This window comes from Diuraphis noxia, unplaced genomic scaffold, assembly GCF_037042655.1.
Source record: "Diuraphis noxia isolate RWA-SAM2 unplaced genomic scaffold, SU_Dnox_SAM2 contig0004, whole genome shotgun sequence".
In the NCBI taxonomy this organism is placed as follows: domain Eukaryota; kingdom Metazoa; phylum Arthropoda; class Insecta; order Hemiptera; family Aphididae; genus Diuraphis; species Diuraphis noxia.
Genome location: NW_028301714.1, coordinates 53,380,212 through 53,395,679, shown reverse-complemented (window position 1 = coordinate 53,395,679; position 15,468 = coordinate 53,380,212). Strand labels below are relative to the sequence as shown.

Sequence of the window (15,468 nt, the reverse complement as noted above, 5' to 3'; positions counted from 1 at the left end):
TTAATTGATATTACGTAATTATATAGTAGAGTAACAATGAATATTAGATATAATACATTTATATGAAAGTATGAGGGAATGAAACTGTCATATCAAATTAATTTTGTATGGAATCAAATAAAGCGTGGTTTACCTAAAACTATTAATTTTTAAACTCAATTAACTTAGGTAAATTAAAATTTATATTCAATATTTTAGTAAATGAACGAATAATATAATATTATAACATTTACCACCAGTCCAATACCTACATATAGGCGTCTATGGGTGTGTCTTCGACTTGTTCCGGGGAGGTCAACATGAACAGTCCGGAGAGTATAAAAGGTATACGAGCACAGGACTGCGGCATCACATTTACGACGGTTTCAGTTTTAGAAGTAACTTTGGAATTAAGAATTTCCTCAGTTTTTTCAAAACTTACAAATAATCCAAAATACAATTAGCATTTAAACGATCCGATATCGATTTAATTTGGAATTTTTTAATTTTTTATTTTACAATCTTAATATTTTCAATTTCAAAATGGCAAAATCGTTGCTGATCGTTTCTGCTTTATTTTTGGCCGTCGTTGCATCTGTAATTGCTGCACCCACACCGAAAAAACGTAAGTAATTATTTAAGTTAACTTCAATATTTGTAAGATTTCAATTAATAAGTGATATTTTTCACACAAGATTCGCTGAAAAATATTATGTTATTTTGATGAAAAAATAAAATAAAAAACGTTAGTTAAGTTGCCTATAGTATTTGCCTGGTCAACTGGTTTATAACAACTCAACTTTAATAACTAAATCCAATAAGAATAAAAATAACCAAGTATAATATAATTTTAACGTTATCATTGTCTTAAGTTTAATATATTTTAAATAGTTTGTGTAAAAAAAATTGTTTCATATGTGATAGAAAAAAAGAAAAAAAAAAAAAAATGTTATTCTTAATGCATTTTTCGATTTTAGATAGTGTTTATTTTGTATAGATATATTTAACCAAAAAATTTAAAAATTTTTTAAATTTTTCAAATTCAATGTTAGTTTAAGTATACCGAAATCGACTTAGTACGATAGTTGACTATTGATATTATTTTATTATAATATTATAATATTATAATATTAAAATTGTATGTTTCTAATATTCTTATAAATATTTCTTTACAGAAATATCTTTCAATTTATGCAAGAAAAGTGATCCAAACCTTGACAAATGTTTGAAGACCTCCATCCAATCAGTCATTCCGGATTTGGCCGAAGGATACCCGAAACTTAGAATTCCAGCCATCGAACCGTTCGAGCTGCCGTCATTGGAAATCGAACACGGCAAGGGATCCAGCAAAGCTGTCAGTATTGACTTGAAGTTGAAGGACGTCAAAATCATGGGCTTGACCAGCACAGTGATCGACTCCTTGAAAGTCGACGTGGAAAACTTCAAGGCAAGCGGCAAGATTAGCTTCACAAAACCACTCGAGATCACTGGACAATACACGGTCAACGGCAAGGTGCTCGTTTTGCCGATCACCGGTAACGGACCGTGTTCCATTGTCTTAAGTAAGTTTTCAACTTACCATTAAAATACTTTCCATATCCTGCGTTTATATTTTTGCATATTCGTATGTATGTTATGTTATATTTTTATTTACGATATCATTGTTTTCCGCAGACGAACCCGTTTTGGAATTGGAAGAAATGTCCGGTACTCCATTCGAGAAGAACGGTAAAACCTTCGTCCAAATCAAGAAAGTCAACCTGAAGGTGGCTAGCGTCAAAAATCTGAAAGTCAATTTGGAGAACCTTTTCAATGGAAACAAACAATTAGGTATGTATTTCATACTTCAAGTTTATCATTCTATACTCAATAATTTTTGTCATACACTATTGTATTAACAAAATATGATTGAGGAGTGTATTATACTATTCTAATATTTTATTTTCCGTACTAAATCCGTTTTTTTTTTTTGTTTGTACAATAGGCGATAGCATGAACTCCATCCTGAACCAAAACTGGGAAGTTCTTCTTGAAGAATTGAAACCAGCTTTCGAAGAAGCGATTGGAGCTATCTCGCAAGATATCGTCAACAAAGTATTTCAAAAGACCGCATACTCAGACATATTCCTTTTGTAATCAGTTTGGTCTGATCTTGACGGTAGATGTTTCCTAACAAAAAATGTTGTTTTTTAAGTTTGATGTCTGTTTCCGTCAGTAAGCGCTCGAGTAGCTCTACAAAAATGTCTAAAGTGATCGACGCTAAAGAGATGCTCACATAAAGCGCAAACTTTCTGGAGACTTGTTGTTATTTTTTATAAAACAACGACTAATGTGCACGTCTCAATACCTAATTGATGACGTGCAATTATTTATTTGAAAAACCTAGAGTTTTTATTAATTTATTAAATATTATTTATATGAAACAAAATAAATAAACAAATTAAATTATTATTAAAATATACATTGAGTTGAATTTATTTCCTGCTAAAAATTATCAAACTAAATAATTCTTCTTAGGTAGTAGACATTCAAAGTTTAAGTCATGTGTCATATCATATAATATCTTCTATGTTTGTATTATTATTAAAATACTTTTTACTATACTTTGATTTTAAAATATTTATTGATTAGCAAAATGAAATTTATTTTTTAGTTGAACTATAGTACCTACCTACCTAAATAGGTAGGTTAGTTTACCTTAGTGCTTGGCCCTAACTCATTACCTAAAAATACGACTCAAGCACAATTCAAAAGTGTAAATAGAATATAAAATATTTAATATAAATATTACAGTATAATATATACCTATAACTTCAAATTAATATGATACAGTATTTTCCGCAAAACTAAATTGTACATTAATAGTTGGTTAGCAGTTAGCATAATTATTATTTTCATTTAAACATCATATGTATTTATAGTTTCTTAAATGGGTATCTGCAGTTATAACTTATAAGTAATTGAGTACGTTTGGGTATTTTTTCGAGTGTTTCTACATTTATATTGTGATTTTTAAGACACAAGGTTTTGATATGATTTCATTGGTACAGAGTAGGTAAATTTTAAATAACAATAAAAATGTTTTATGATCTTATGGAGTATAATTTTAAACATTCAAACGTATATTAATTTAGTTAATATATTTTGTTTCAGTTTATGAACCCAAAATGAATTAGCCAATCTAATCATGGCTTTTTAATGTTACAGAACTCTAGTCGTCCTTAAATAATGTTATTTAAGTAGGTATACAATTTACTATACCAATAAAATATTAGGTATAGGTAGTATGTAAATTATAGTGACATAATTAAAATTTATTGTTTATTTTATAATAGTCCAGTATATAATATCTCAAAAGTAGAACTATATTTTTACAACTACAAAAAGCAATAGATATAAATATCGTAAAATTGCACTACGGCAGTATTAAAAAATAGGTACAAAGTAATAAATAATAATGTTATAATTCGTGTGAATTATTTATATTAAAATAAATATTAATGATTTCTGAATTTATTCTATTTACAATTTATTGACTGTACAATATTCCTATTATATACACACAAATATAATATATATAATATATAATATATTATACATCGATTAAAATTGGTTACATAACAATTCATATTTTCAATAAATTACCTTTAACATTTAGTTTTTTAAATGAAGGTGAACATCTTATTTCCACATTAAATCATTTAAAATAATAATATGTAACAAGGGCGCTAGGGGAGTAAACAAGTTTATTTTAATTCCACGAGGAATACGGATATCTCACAAAATAAAAAATACAGCTTATAACGTTTTTTAACCTACCTACGAAAGCAAAATAATAATTTTCTAGGCAATCAACTTTTTGGTGAATATAGCCGATATATTTATACATACAGATATTTAATTGGTTAAATGCAGTTCAATTAATTTTACCATAATATTATCCTAATAATATTAAGATATTCTAAATAAATACTTATAAACTTATAACTATTGTTATCAACATAATTAGATTATTATGAATATTATGTCTATATACCATAGATAATATAATCTCTGCTACTATAATAATTTATTTTACTATTTGTACCTTGCAAATGATACGGACATATTATGGTGTTAATGGTAGGTATAAACAAGCTTAACATTCATGTTAATATTTTGAACATGTTATTGAGTATAGTAAAGTATAATATTAGTATGTATGATGTATGAATGTTGTAAGTCCCACGAATATTTTTAAATTAGGTAAAAAAAAAATAACTAAAATCGTTATTCTTCGTTTAAATTTCTAATTTCATCTAAATTTATATATATTTATATAATTAAAGATTATTATGGATTTACTCTTAAAATTTTTTTTAAATCCTACATATAAGAACTTATGAATTAAATTTTTAAGTTTCTTGGCATTTATAGAAAAAAAATTGAAGTTAACTGATATAATATTTACGGTTTTAGTTTTTAATTAAAACTTAAATGAGAATATTCATTTTTTGAAAACTTGTTTTTGTAATAATTAATAAATAAATAAATATAATTTTTTAATAATGATAATAACAATCATTATTCACTATTCAAAGTAGGTATATAAAAAAATAATTAACCAAATAATTTGTTTTTTTAATTGATATTCCTACCTTCATGTTTTCATCTATCGTCAGCATTAAATTTATCGTAAGAAATATCACCAACTGGTTTGAACTCTGATTTCTGAACTAAATGAGTACGTCCGACGTCACGTCGTAAACTCGTATAACTCGTCATAAAGCCATAAAGGTAAAAATTCAATATTCCGCAGTTTTGGCGAGTAAAAATAGTATAACAAAACATAATACATAACATAGAACCATTTATGAATTGATTCAATAAGAGTTTAGACATTGATTATAAATAATATATTTATCAATTAATCATAATATTCATGATAATAATTAGTTTTTATAATTAATGGGATAGTAAATACATATACTATATGAATAGCTCCACTGTATGAAAACAATTATCTACTTAGGACATAAGTCTAAGGTGGTTACCGGTGGAAGACATAAGCGCAAAGCCGAAAAACGAGATAGGTTAGGTAAGTAAAAAATAAATCGTATCGTACAAAAGCGCCAAAATTTCAGATTCCTGACAAATGTATTACCAATCTAATTATGTTAGAACAACTGAACAACAGTGTTTTTGTATTACAACTTGTAAAATTATATTGTTTGTAACCTGACTTGGTAAGCATTCGAATTTCACGTAACTTATACAGAAAATTAATTTTCAAAAAACAATTTGAAAACCTTTGGGATGAAATTCTTTATAAGAAATATTATATCATACGAATTAAAAAATATGCAGCTGAAACATTTTATTACTGAGAACATTATAATAATTGATGTTTACCAAAATTACAAAGTGAAAACATTTATAATGAATTCTTTTCCTTCAAACTCAAAATTAAGGTCATATCTTAAGGCAAAATTTTGCAATGGAAGAAGTGGAATATAAATAATATAATATTTGAAAAATGTGGTATTAAATAATAAACTACCAAGTTTAAATAGACTTTAGAATTTCTGCGCCTAATTATTATTTTATCTTTTATCATTACAATCACCTATAACTTTAGAATATTGATTATTAACGATTTTAAATATTCTTTAACAAATAACATAATGTAGTTGAAAGATCAACTGTAACATTATTATATAGGTATATAAAAAATGATTAACTTATGGGCAAATCGTTGGAAAATAAAAATAAGTGAAACCAAATCAATTCACGTAACATTCACTTTACGAAACTTTGACTGCCCTCCAGTTACACTCAACAACAAAGTCCTTCCTTCAGCAAACGAATTTAAGTACTTAGGGCTCACATTTGACAAACGTCTTACGTGGGATCCACACCTAAAACTAAAGCGGAACAAGTTAACTCCAGGCTGCACCTTCTTAGACCCCTTTTAAAATCTAAAATATCCCTAACAAACAAGGTGACAATATATAAAGCGATAATCCGCCCGGTGTGGCTCTATGGCATTCAGCTATGTGGGTCTTCAAAGCCTTCCAAAGTTCCAACTCCAGAACTCTACAAGCTTTTCAATCAATATGCTTACACCTAATAACCTCCGCCCCCGCTGGTACGTAACAAATAAAAATCTCCACAAAGATTTAAATCTTCCTACCCTTAACGATTTGGCCAAATCCCATTATACCAAATCCTCTGCAACACACGCTCCCAAAAGACTAAAAAGGCTGTGGCCCCGAGACATGCTCAAAGTATAAATACAAAAAAAAAACAATTAAAACTATACCAAATAATTAACTTAATGTTTCTTGTCAGGTGGCACTACTGAGGGCCTAAAAATAAAATAATCCAACTAAAAAAAAAAAAAAAAAAGGTATATAAAATATTAATATCGGTATAAATTATATAATATTGTATATATATTATATTTTGTTATTGTTTAGACTTTAGGCGCTTTTGATATATTATATTGGCACTTATGTCCTAGTGTCCTACTGATTTGGGCGCTTATATGTAGTTGAGTTGTATTATGTCGTATGGCGGAAAATACTAACCATAAAATAGTTTGAAGTTTGAATAGGCTTTTACTTTTTTAGTAATAACAGTATTAGTGTAGGGCATAACTTTAGATATTATCATTAATATTGTAAGTCGACTATATTATTTTAGTCTGTGTTTTAAATACTATAATAATATAAGGTATAGGTACCTTTCTATTTATAACCAATGTTAGGTATGATGTTGTGTATCACTACTATACAACATGTCGTCGAATATCATAAACAAAACTAACTAGATACGTCAAAAAAGTGACCTCGACGACTTGTGAACGGGAAAGGTGAAAATACCTACTAAATACGTTATTATATCCTTAACCTATATAATATGTATATCATGAAATGATGATCACATTAGAGTTTATAGACCTATAATCGTTTAGTCAGTGCATCTTCCCCATTCTTGATTGGTCGATTTTTTGATTTTTATTACGTAGGTTTGTTCATATTATGTATGTTATGATGGGAAATATTATGCGGATAACTGCGATGCAGTTGAAGTGAAGAAATATTTGAGTGGGGCATGTGTATTATAACAACTTGAGATCGATTCTTTCACGATATATATATTAAGATCACGCAGTAGTCCAACCATAGTCATTTATGATTTGTAATAGGTAGATACGTAGCGGACTAGCTACTAATTGAAACAGTTGAAACTCGGTCAGTAACTACATTTGATACTGTGCTTTTACTTTTTTTAGCAACTTAACAATACAAACTTATGTTTTATACATTTTATTATAATATTTAAACGTAAAAAAATTGTTATAAAATCAAATCAAAAATATTATTGCAACGATTTGTTCAACCAGAATAGTTGTGTAATAATATGTTAAATATTAATTTATGTCCATAGTTCATGTCTTCATGATAACGACCGTCGTCCGTATACGGCGTATACCACCGATAAATGATAGTGGCACGTTGCACAATAATTAATAATGATAACAAAATAATAAACAATAATACTATCAAGGTATATCATGACAAAAAAACAACATAAAACAATTTTATTTTTTCTCGTATAAATCACGCATTCACGCAGTACGTACTAATGCAGTAATGCTCTATAAGATAAATTACATTAAATAAAAAGTAATATGATATCTTATTAACCTAACATAACATAATAAAAACTATACAAAATTATAATAAAAAAATTGTATAAGCCTTGATGAATAATTAATGTTGATAGTGTTATGTAGTTATGTTTATGGCTTATCGATTCCGGACGCCTTGACGTCACGAATGCGTTCGTACGTTATCAATACTTTATCAACAACTCGTCAAAATGATCAAACATATGTTCATTGTTCGATGTTCTAGCTTTTCACTCTGATCACTGTGGCTGTGTTGTAACTCGCATAAGTCGAATTTCACCTATTTATTTATTACTTTGTTTTTACTGTGTCGTGGATAATTAATAATATTTATTGTTTACCTGTGTAAAATGTGAAAATTAAATTATATTTCCTATCGAATCCTACTCGGCTCACTTTAGGGCTGAGATTTCACTGTATAATTATACACGTCAAATTTTTTTAGAGTTTAACAATCCGATCTGTTCTTGCTCACAAAGTCACAAATATTGAAGTAAATGTATGGCAGATTCCAACATCAGACATAATTTGTGTTAATAAAATATTAATCTCTGTCAAATATGAGTCGACAACCTGAAAACCATATAATGGTTAGTATATTACATACATTTTGAATATTATCGTTTCATACAGTGGTATTTTTACTAATATTGCTTAATTGTGTTAAAATTATAAAATAAATAAATATATTATTTACTTTATTCAATGGATATATTTTACCAATAGTAAATTTAGATTACCAAATGGTTACCCGTTGTTCATAAATTATATTGCTACATATGTCTTAATATTAAGTTATCTAAAAATAAAATTGAAAATTTACTTGTCGGTTTTCACGTAAGTGGATGATAACAGTTAACAAATAACTTAATTTTTTGTTTGTTTGCCATCAATTTTCCTAGTAATGTACCTAAATATATACTTCATAAGCAGAAATAAAGAAAACATACTCATAGGTTATAAAATAATTAGCGTTTTTAGCATTTATTGATTGATTGATTTATTGTTATTTAAACGGGCTAAAAGCCCAATACATGTCTTATGATTTGTGTTTAAAGTATGATCATTTTCTTAGAATTGGCCTTATATACTGAGTACTAAAAAAAATATTCAAACTATTTGTTTTAAAAAGAATAGGATTAAAAAAAAATTTGGTAATTAACAACATCTATTGGTATAACCTATTTGATTCTATGAAAATAAAATATTTTGATACATTGTATTTTGTTGCGCTCATTAAAACCTAATTAGCTTTTAATATTGATATCTTGTTTGAGGAATAGGTACCTATAATATTGTACCTACCTATTTTTAAGTATCATACCTGCATGAAGTATTCAAGTATTTTAAATTTTCTTCATCATCTATATTCAATATTTTTAATTTTTGAATATTATTTAGTAGGTATCTATTTCTTTTGAATTTAAATTATGTTTGTAGATTCATAGAATATAGGTTTTTGTTTATTTAAGACTAATTTTAAGAGTTATTTACTTTGAGATAAAATTGTTTAAGATTGATAATCAAAATCATCAAAATCAAAATATAGAAATTATATTTAAAGAATAATTGTTTAATGAAAAATATCTATAAAACGACATGCACATTCAAGATTGTAAAATATATAATTTAGAATTTATGAATGGTTATTTTGTTTTGACTAATCTCAAAGTCTATGTTGAAAATTGTTGTTCTAAGAATAATCAAAAAAAAATTTTTTATTTAGGTTATTTTGTATATCTATGTAATAATGCTTTGCTTATTTAATCATTGAATATTTTAGTCATATTATTATGAAATTATTTAAGTACAAATCATAACTCTTGATTATTTTATTATGTTGATGATTAAGCAAATCGCATTTTTAACCAAATAAAATGTTTAAGTATAATACCTCTTAATGCACCTATAAAACTCATAATTGTACTTGAGAATTTATTATATATATTAAATATTATATGTGATTTATATAGGATATTCCTCCTCCTGTATATACAAATATTGCAAATAATACTCAAACGGGAGAATCAGAAAATGGAAATGTTAATACTACTCAGCAAAATCTAGTTCATTCACCGACATCACCACAGGTACCTATCTAATTAAATGTTATAGTATTAGGTGTATAAAATATTAAAATATCTAATTGATTATTATTACTTGTTAGCATTATGACGTGCAGCCTCCTAGATTGGACTTTTCTGCTCCTCCCCCATATGAAGACTGCAACCCAGATTTTGTAAAACTACCAACTTATGAAGAAGTGCAAATGGAAAAGCGATTAGAAGGAGAAACATCTCCAAGATTACCTGTTAGTTTCATTATTTATTTTGATTAAAAAAATACAATTATTAATGTTACTATAATAACACAGTAACAATTTTTCAGGGAAGAGTTATTGGAGGACCTCCTAGCATTGGACCATTACCACAAGAAGTAATTATTATACATTTAGATTTATTGCAATTTATTGTTTTTCATCAGAAACTACTCATATGGTTAGGTTAGGCATAGATACATTTTTTTAATTGCATACAATAATTTAAGAAATACCCTATTAATGCTAGTATTTATAATCAACGTTAATGTCTTGTAGCTCTAAAGCATATTATATTTAATTAAATAAATAAATAAACACCTAGTGAATATTTTAGTATCATAGACACTGCACATGATATTGATATTATTGTTTAAATGTTTTCTGTTAAGTCTTAATAACTTTAGATAACTTTTATCTTGTTGATATTTCGATGACAATAGAATGTTTTTATTTTTATACTGTCAATATTATTTTTCTGTTTGGACTACATAATTACTGATAAATTTTAAAATTTTGGCATAAAAAATGTGAATGAATACTAATTGTGTAAATAATAAATATATAAATATGCAATTTATTCTATTGTCATTTAAAAAAATAAAAAAATGTTCATTACATTTTTATTTTAAATTAATTCTAAAATTCAATAATTACTATTAAATAAAAAACATAAAGCCATGATTAGTTGTATCATTATTATCTTTATTTCTATGTTACTATTTAGTACTATGTTTATTCAGTGTTTATGTGACTAAAATAATTTATAAATATTCCCAAACAAATTTTTAATTAAATTCCTTATAGAATTTTGTTTAAGTAACTTAAAAATCATAATTTGAATCAATTATGATTGTATCAGTGCAACATAGGGCATTTAGGTAAATTCCCACTTGATTTTGATGCCGGTATATGACATGTAATTATCAAATATTATGTTTACTGTCTAAGTCTAATAATAAAATAAATACATTTTATTCATTTTTGAGCCCCAAAACTTCAGTTCAAAAACTCATCAAAATAGGCTTCCAATCGTGCAATAACTACAAAATGATATTATAAATTAAAGTTATGAAGACCCAAACTTCAAAAAGTAGGGTATAATCATTATATACAGGAATGAACATTCTGAATAGTTGTTTCTACATTCTAAGGCTGATGTTAAAATGTTTTCTTTAAATAATTCAAGTTATTGAGTGATTATTAATTTGCAAAAGAATTATTGCTAGCGAAGCATGCTTTCATTGTTACATTTTTTGAACTGCTCTCTAAATTTACTAACTGGGTTAGAGTCTGTACAGTTCATTATTGTATTATTAAATATTTTATATTAATATTTTATTTATTTTTCAGATACCTGCACAAACATTAACTGTTCTCACAATTGATGCTGCACCTAATCCGTGTGAAATTGACACTAATTTGTTAGGTACAGACTACATGTTTTTGACTGCTTTTTTGGGTAATTTTTTTATATATATAATTATTTATAAATTATATAATTATTATTATTATCTTTTATAGTGGCATTGCTATTCAATTGGGTTGGATTTTTGGTATTAATGTGTTTATGCCAAACTGTAGCAGCTCGTTACGGAGCACTTGCTGGATTTGGTTTATCATTAGCAAAATGGACGATGATAGTTAAACGAAATACTGAAATGTCTGATTTATCACCAGAAAGTCGTTCAAATACATGGCTTTGGTGGTTAGTTATGGCATTTGGATTTTTAATTTGTATTCGTGCTGTGATACAATATATGAATATCAAACGTGGTTGGAGACTGCTTAGTGTTCCTGCACAAGAACGAGTGTTATATTTTTATTAAATTTTTGATCTGCTGGTTAAGTAAAGTATATGAAATATTAATTTAAATTAATTTTTGTTCATGTTTCATATTCTGTTTAAAGTCATAAGAATAGTGTTAGAAAAACTGTTTAAAAAAATTATTATTTAATGTAATTTGCAAGTATTTAACCCTTGACAACACACGTAGACACCAAATGAATTTTAAAAATGTAGTAGTGTTAGTTGGGCTACCAAACACTTAACTATATAAAGTAACTAAGTTATATAGACTTTAATTACAAATGTATGAAAAATAAGTTGGAGAGAAATCTAATTTATTCAGTACAATAATATGACTAGAAGGGGCCATGTTAGTTTGGATTTTTAACTATTATGATAATGGTTAAAAAGTGACATCAAAACATATCTGAATACTGTTTATGGAATCGCCAACACCACCAGCAAATCTAGTAAAAAAATATAAAAATAATGTAAACGAGCACAATTGAAATAAAAGTTCATATAAAAAGTGATGACAATTCAGTTTTATGATGACAAAAAACTAAAGATGATTTAAAATCATGTTAAAATTCTAATGGGGGCTGATTAGAAAATAATTTTTTCAGTGAGTTATGACAACAAAGATAATGTTCACTAAAAATCGTTTTACATTCCAATATATAAATGTAGCTAAATATTCTTGCAGAAATTAAATCAAGACATTCTTCTTTCGCATATTTGTGTATATTTTAAACATGAGGACTTTTACTAAATGTAAATATTTCAGTAACCACTAAAAAAATGAAACAAGATAGGATTTTTCACAGCAATATAAACCTGAAAAGTGGGTGGGCAAAGTCAAAGTCTTATTGTTTTTTTTAATTACTGTTAACTAAAATTCATGCTGAAGTGCCCTCACTGGTTTGGTTCTTTTCTCAAGTCACTTTAGCCAATACTTTATAATATAATTTAGAAAAAAAACATTGTATACTTATTGTACTTTTTTATGTTCCTATATTATAGATTAAAATTTAACAAAATTTAAAAAAAAATGAAATTATTAAATGAAATACTAATATATAAATATAAGAATTTAACTATTTCAATGAAGTTTTAACATTTTTAAACTTTTAGATTTATGTTCACTACCTATTTAAAATATAAACAATTAAATATGGGGTGTATTTTTAGCTGAAGTGTGTTATCATTGGTTAAAGAAGCCCATCCTCATTTTAGTTATTAATATTTATATCGAATGATTTCTAAATAATGACTATTCTATATTCAGATGTATTTTTATCAAATCGCAATTAGAATATTTATTCATCTGAGTATGATATAATTAACAAATTAAATATGAGTGTACAGACATAATTTATTTTGATCAGTTTTAATGGTATTTTTACTAGACAACTTGTGTTTATGTACAATCAAATAGTTAGGAAACATTCATATTTATTTTTAAATGTGATTGAATATGATGAAACCATTTTAAATTTGAGTGCAATTTTTTATTTTTGAACTGATCTTTTGTAGTTTATTTCAAGTTATAAATTAACTTTGATGGTATTTTATAATATATTTTTTAATTTTATTCTTATTAAACTTGTATGTATTCATTTTTTTAAATAGTATTTACTGCTTGCATGATTGTTATAAACTGATTTTGGAAAATAATAAATTCCATCCATTAATATCTGTGATTATTAGCATTTTCTTTGTGTAATTTATTATTCTTATTTTTCTGTAAAATTAACTTTCTTTTTAATTGTATTATTTGTAATTTATTATATTTTGAAATACATACATAGGTACTTTCTTTGAAGTTACATTTTCTAGATTAAACTGTTAAATATAAATTATATAAGTATAAAGTATATATATTTATACAATTATTATGTTTATTAAACATAACAATGTATTTATACTTTATAAATATTTCATGTAATGTTACTAAAACTAATGTTTTGATTAAAACATTATTCATTCATCAAACTTAAAAAGGTTTTTTTTTGTTTTTAAATAAAATTTAAATACATAAATTTCTTATTGTCATAGTTAATAATACATTACAATTTTTATAAAAAAGTTTAACTTTAAAGGATACAAATATTTTATATGTTTAATTGATTATTGTTGATAGTTAAAACAAATATCATACTAAATACAATTTTTTTTTTGGCTTTCGACTATTGATAAATAATAAATATTTATGTTATGTTAACATTAAACTATATGCATTACAATTTACTTATAAATAGTTCATAAAATGGTATATTTCTTTCACCATGCATAATAAAATATATTTATTAGTTTCATCTAATATGATTATTGGTTTGAAATGAAGTATAGCTTACAAATAATTTATATATAACCATTTTACTTCATAACATTTTGGATAATAATTATCCAAATTATTGTGAATTCAATTTGAAAATTGTAGTGTTTTATGTACAATGTACATACTACATTATATTATTATACTAAATATGTATACAGCTACTCTATTATATTTTATTTGTTTTTGTTTTTATTATTATAATTGTTAATTCACTTTATCATTATAATGTATTAGTGTATGTTCTTTTAATTGATTGTTATAATAATAAAGCTATCTGTACCTACCAAATATGATATGATATTATATTACGTATATGTCTTATATATATAGGTATATATTTTCCCTTTTAGATTTTAAGTGTGATAACATTTTTTACACATTTCATTGTATACACGTTCATGGATTAAATTTGTTTATGAACATCTACCTACTACTATCATTCTATATCTTAATATTTATACTTATTGTATTATTGTCACATTTAACATACTTATGGGTGATCTTTATTGCATTTCTAATAATAGTATTGACCGCTATAATATATTATAGTAAGTATTACTTATTTGTTAAATTGTTCGTACAATTTGTCTTGAGTGTTAGTTTGATTATTGTGTTTTAATAATAAAAGTTTTTAGAACATTGATAAATATCCAAATAAATTATTGTTTATTTATTCTACAGTGTTATGTAACATTACAGTTTTTCTACTCTTTGTAAAACATAAATATTTTAAATATCTTATGCTAGTTTTAATTTTAAAATCCAAAGGAGTTTATCTGCTGTATAATATGTGTCAAGTATAACACATCGATTAGTTGGTGACTGCTTGGGTGATGTATTTAATTTGAGTTTAATAATGATTCTTTGTATCAAAAATCAATCCTGAGCGGAGATTGCAATCAGCCTATATTTCTGCTGTTAGTAATACAGAGGTTGAACTCATTTTTACTAAAAACCAGTTGCATATATTAATTTATTATTGTTAGGTATTTACAAATATTATTTTATATTAAACTAGACATACCACAAGGTTTAAAAATTTAGGTGGAAGTCTAAGGGTGCTCAGGTATGATAAAGGGTGTCTTCTAAGTCACCACTAAAAAAATTTGTTGTTATAAATCACTTATAGGTGATATAAAATAGAAAGATATTACCTATATATTTTAGCACCCCCTGTTAAAATGTTCTGGACAACTATTTAAAATTACTCTCTTAACTTCTGGTATCTAAAAACATTTCTGAGATTTTTATCATAATCAATCTAGTAATTTTTGGGTATTTATTTAAGGTACACACGTGATCATTTAGTCTTAAGATACAGTTTCTTAATTAAGGCCATGTAAAGGCGACAATCTGAGGTATGCTTT

The 15,468-nt window shown here is 25.7% G+C and overlaps 2 protein-coding genes across 2 annotated transcripts; both read left to right on the top strand.

The window, feature by feature from the left end:
- Positions 1 to 344: 344 nt before the first annotated feature.
- On the top strand, positions 345 to 2,440 carry LOC107161732 (protein takeout-like). Its single transcript, XM_089225274.1, has 4 exons — positions 345 to 604; positions 1,155 to 1,541; positions 1,654 to 1,809; positions 1,964 to 2,440. Exons 1-4 carry the CDS (start codon positions 523 to 525, stop codon positions 2,113 to 2,115), a joined length of 777 nt encoding a protein of 258 aa, XP_089081400.1. The 5' UTR covers positions 345 to 522; the 3' UTR covers positions 2,116 to 2,440.
- A 5,363-nt stretch (positions 2,441 to 7,803) lies between these two features.
- On the top strand, positions 7,804 to 14,392 carry Ndfip (Nedd4 family interacting protein). The gene is made up of 6 exons (XM_089227214.1): positions 7,804 to 8,244; positions 9,628 to 9,744; positions 9,822 to 9,965; positions 10,043 to 10,090; positions 11,325 to 11,433; positions 11,496 to 14,392. The coding sequence occupies exons 1-6, from the start codon at positions 8,215 to 8,217 to the stop codon at positions 11,798 to 11,800; spliced, it is 753 nt and encodes a 250-aa protein (XP_089083340.1). The 5' UTR covers positions 7,804 to 8,214; the 3' UTR covers positions 11,801 to 14,392.
- The last annotated feature ends 1,076 nt before the right edge of the window (positions 14,393 to 15,468 follow it).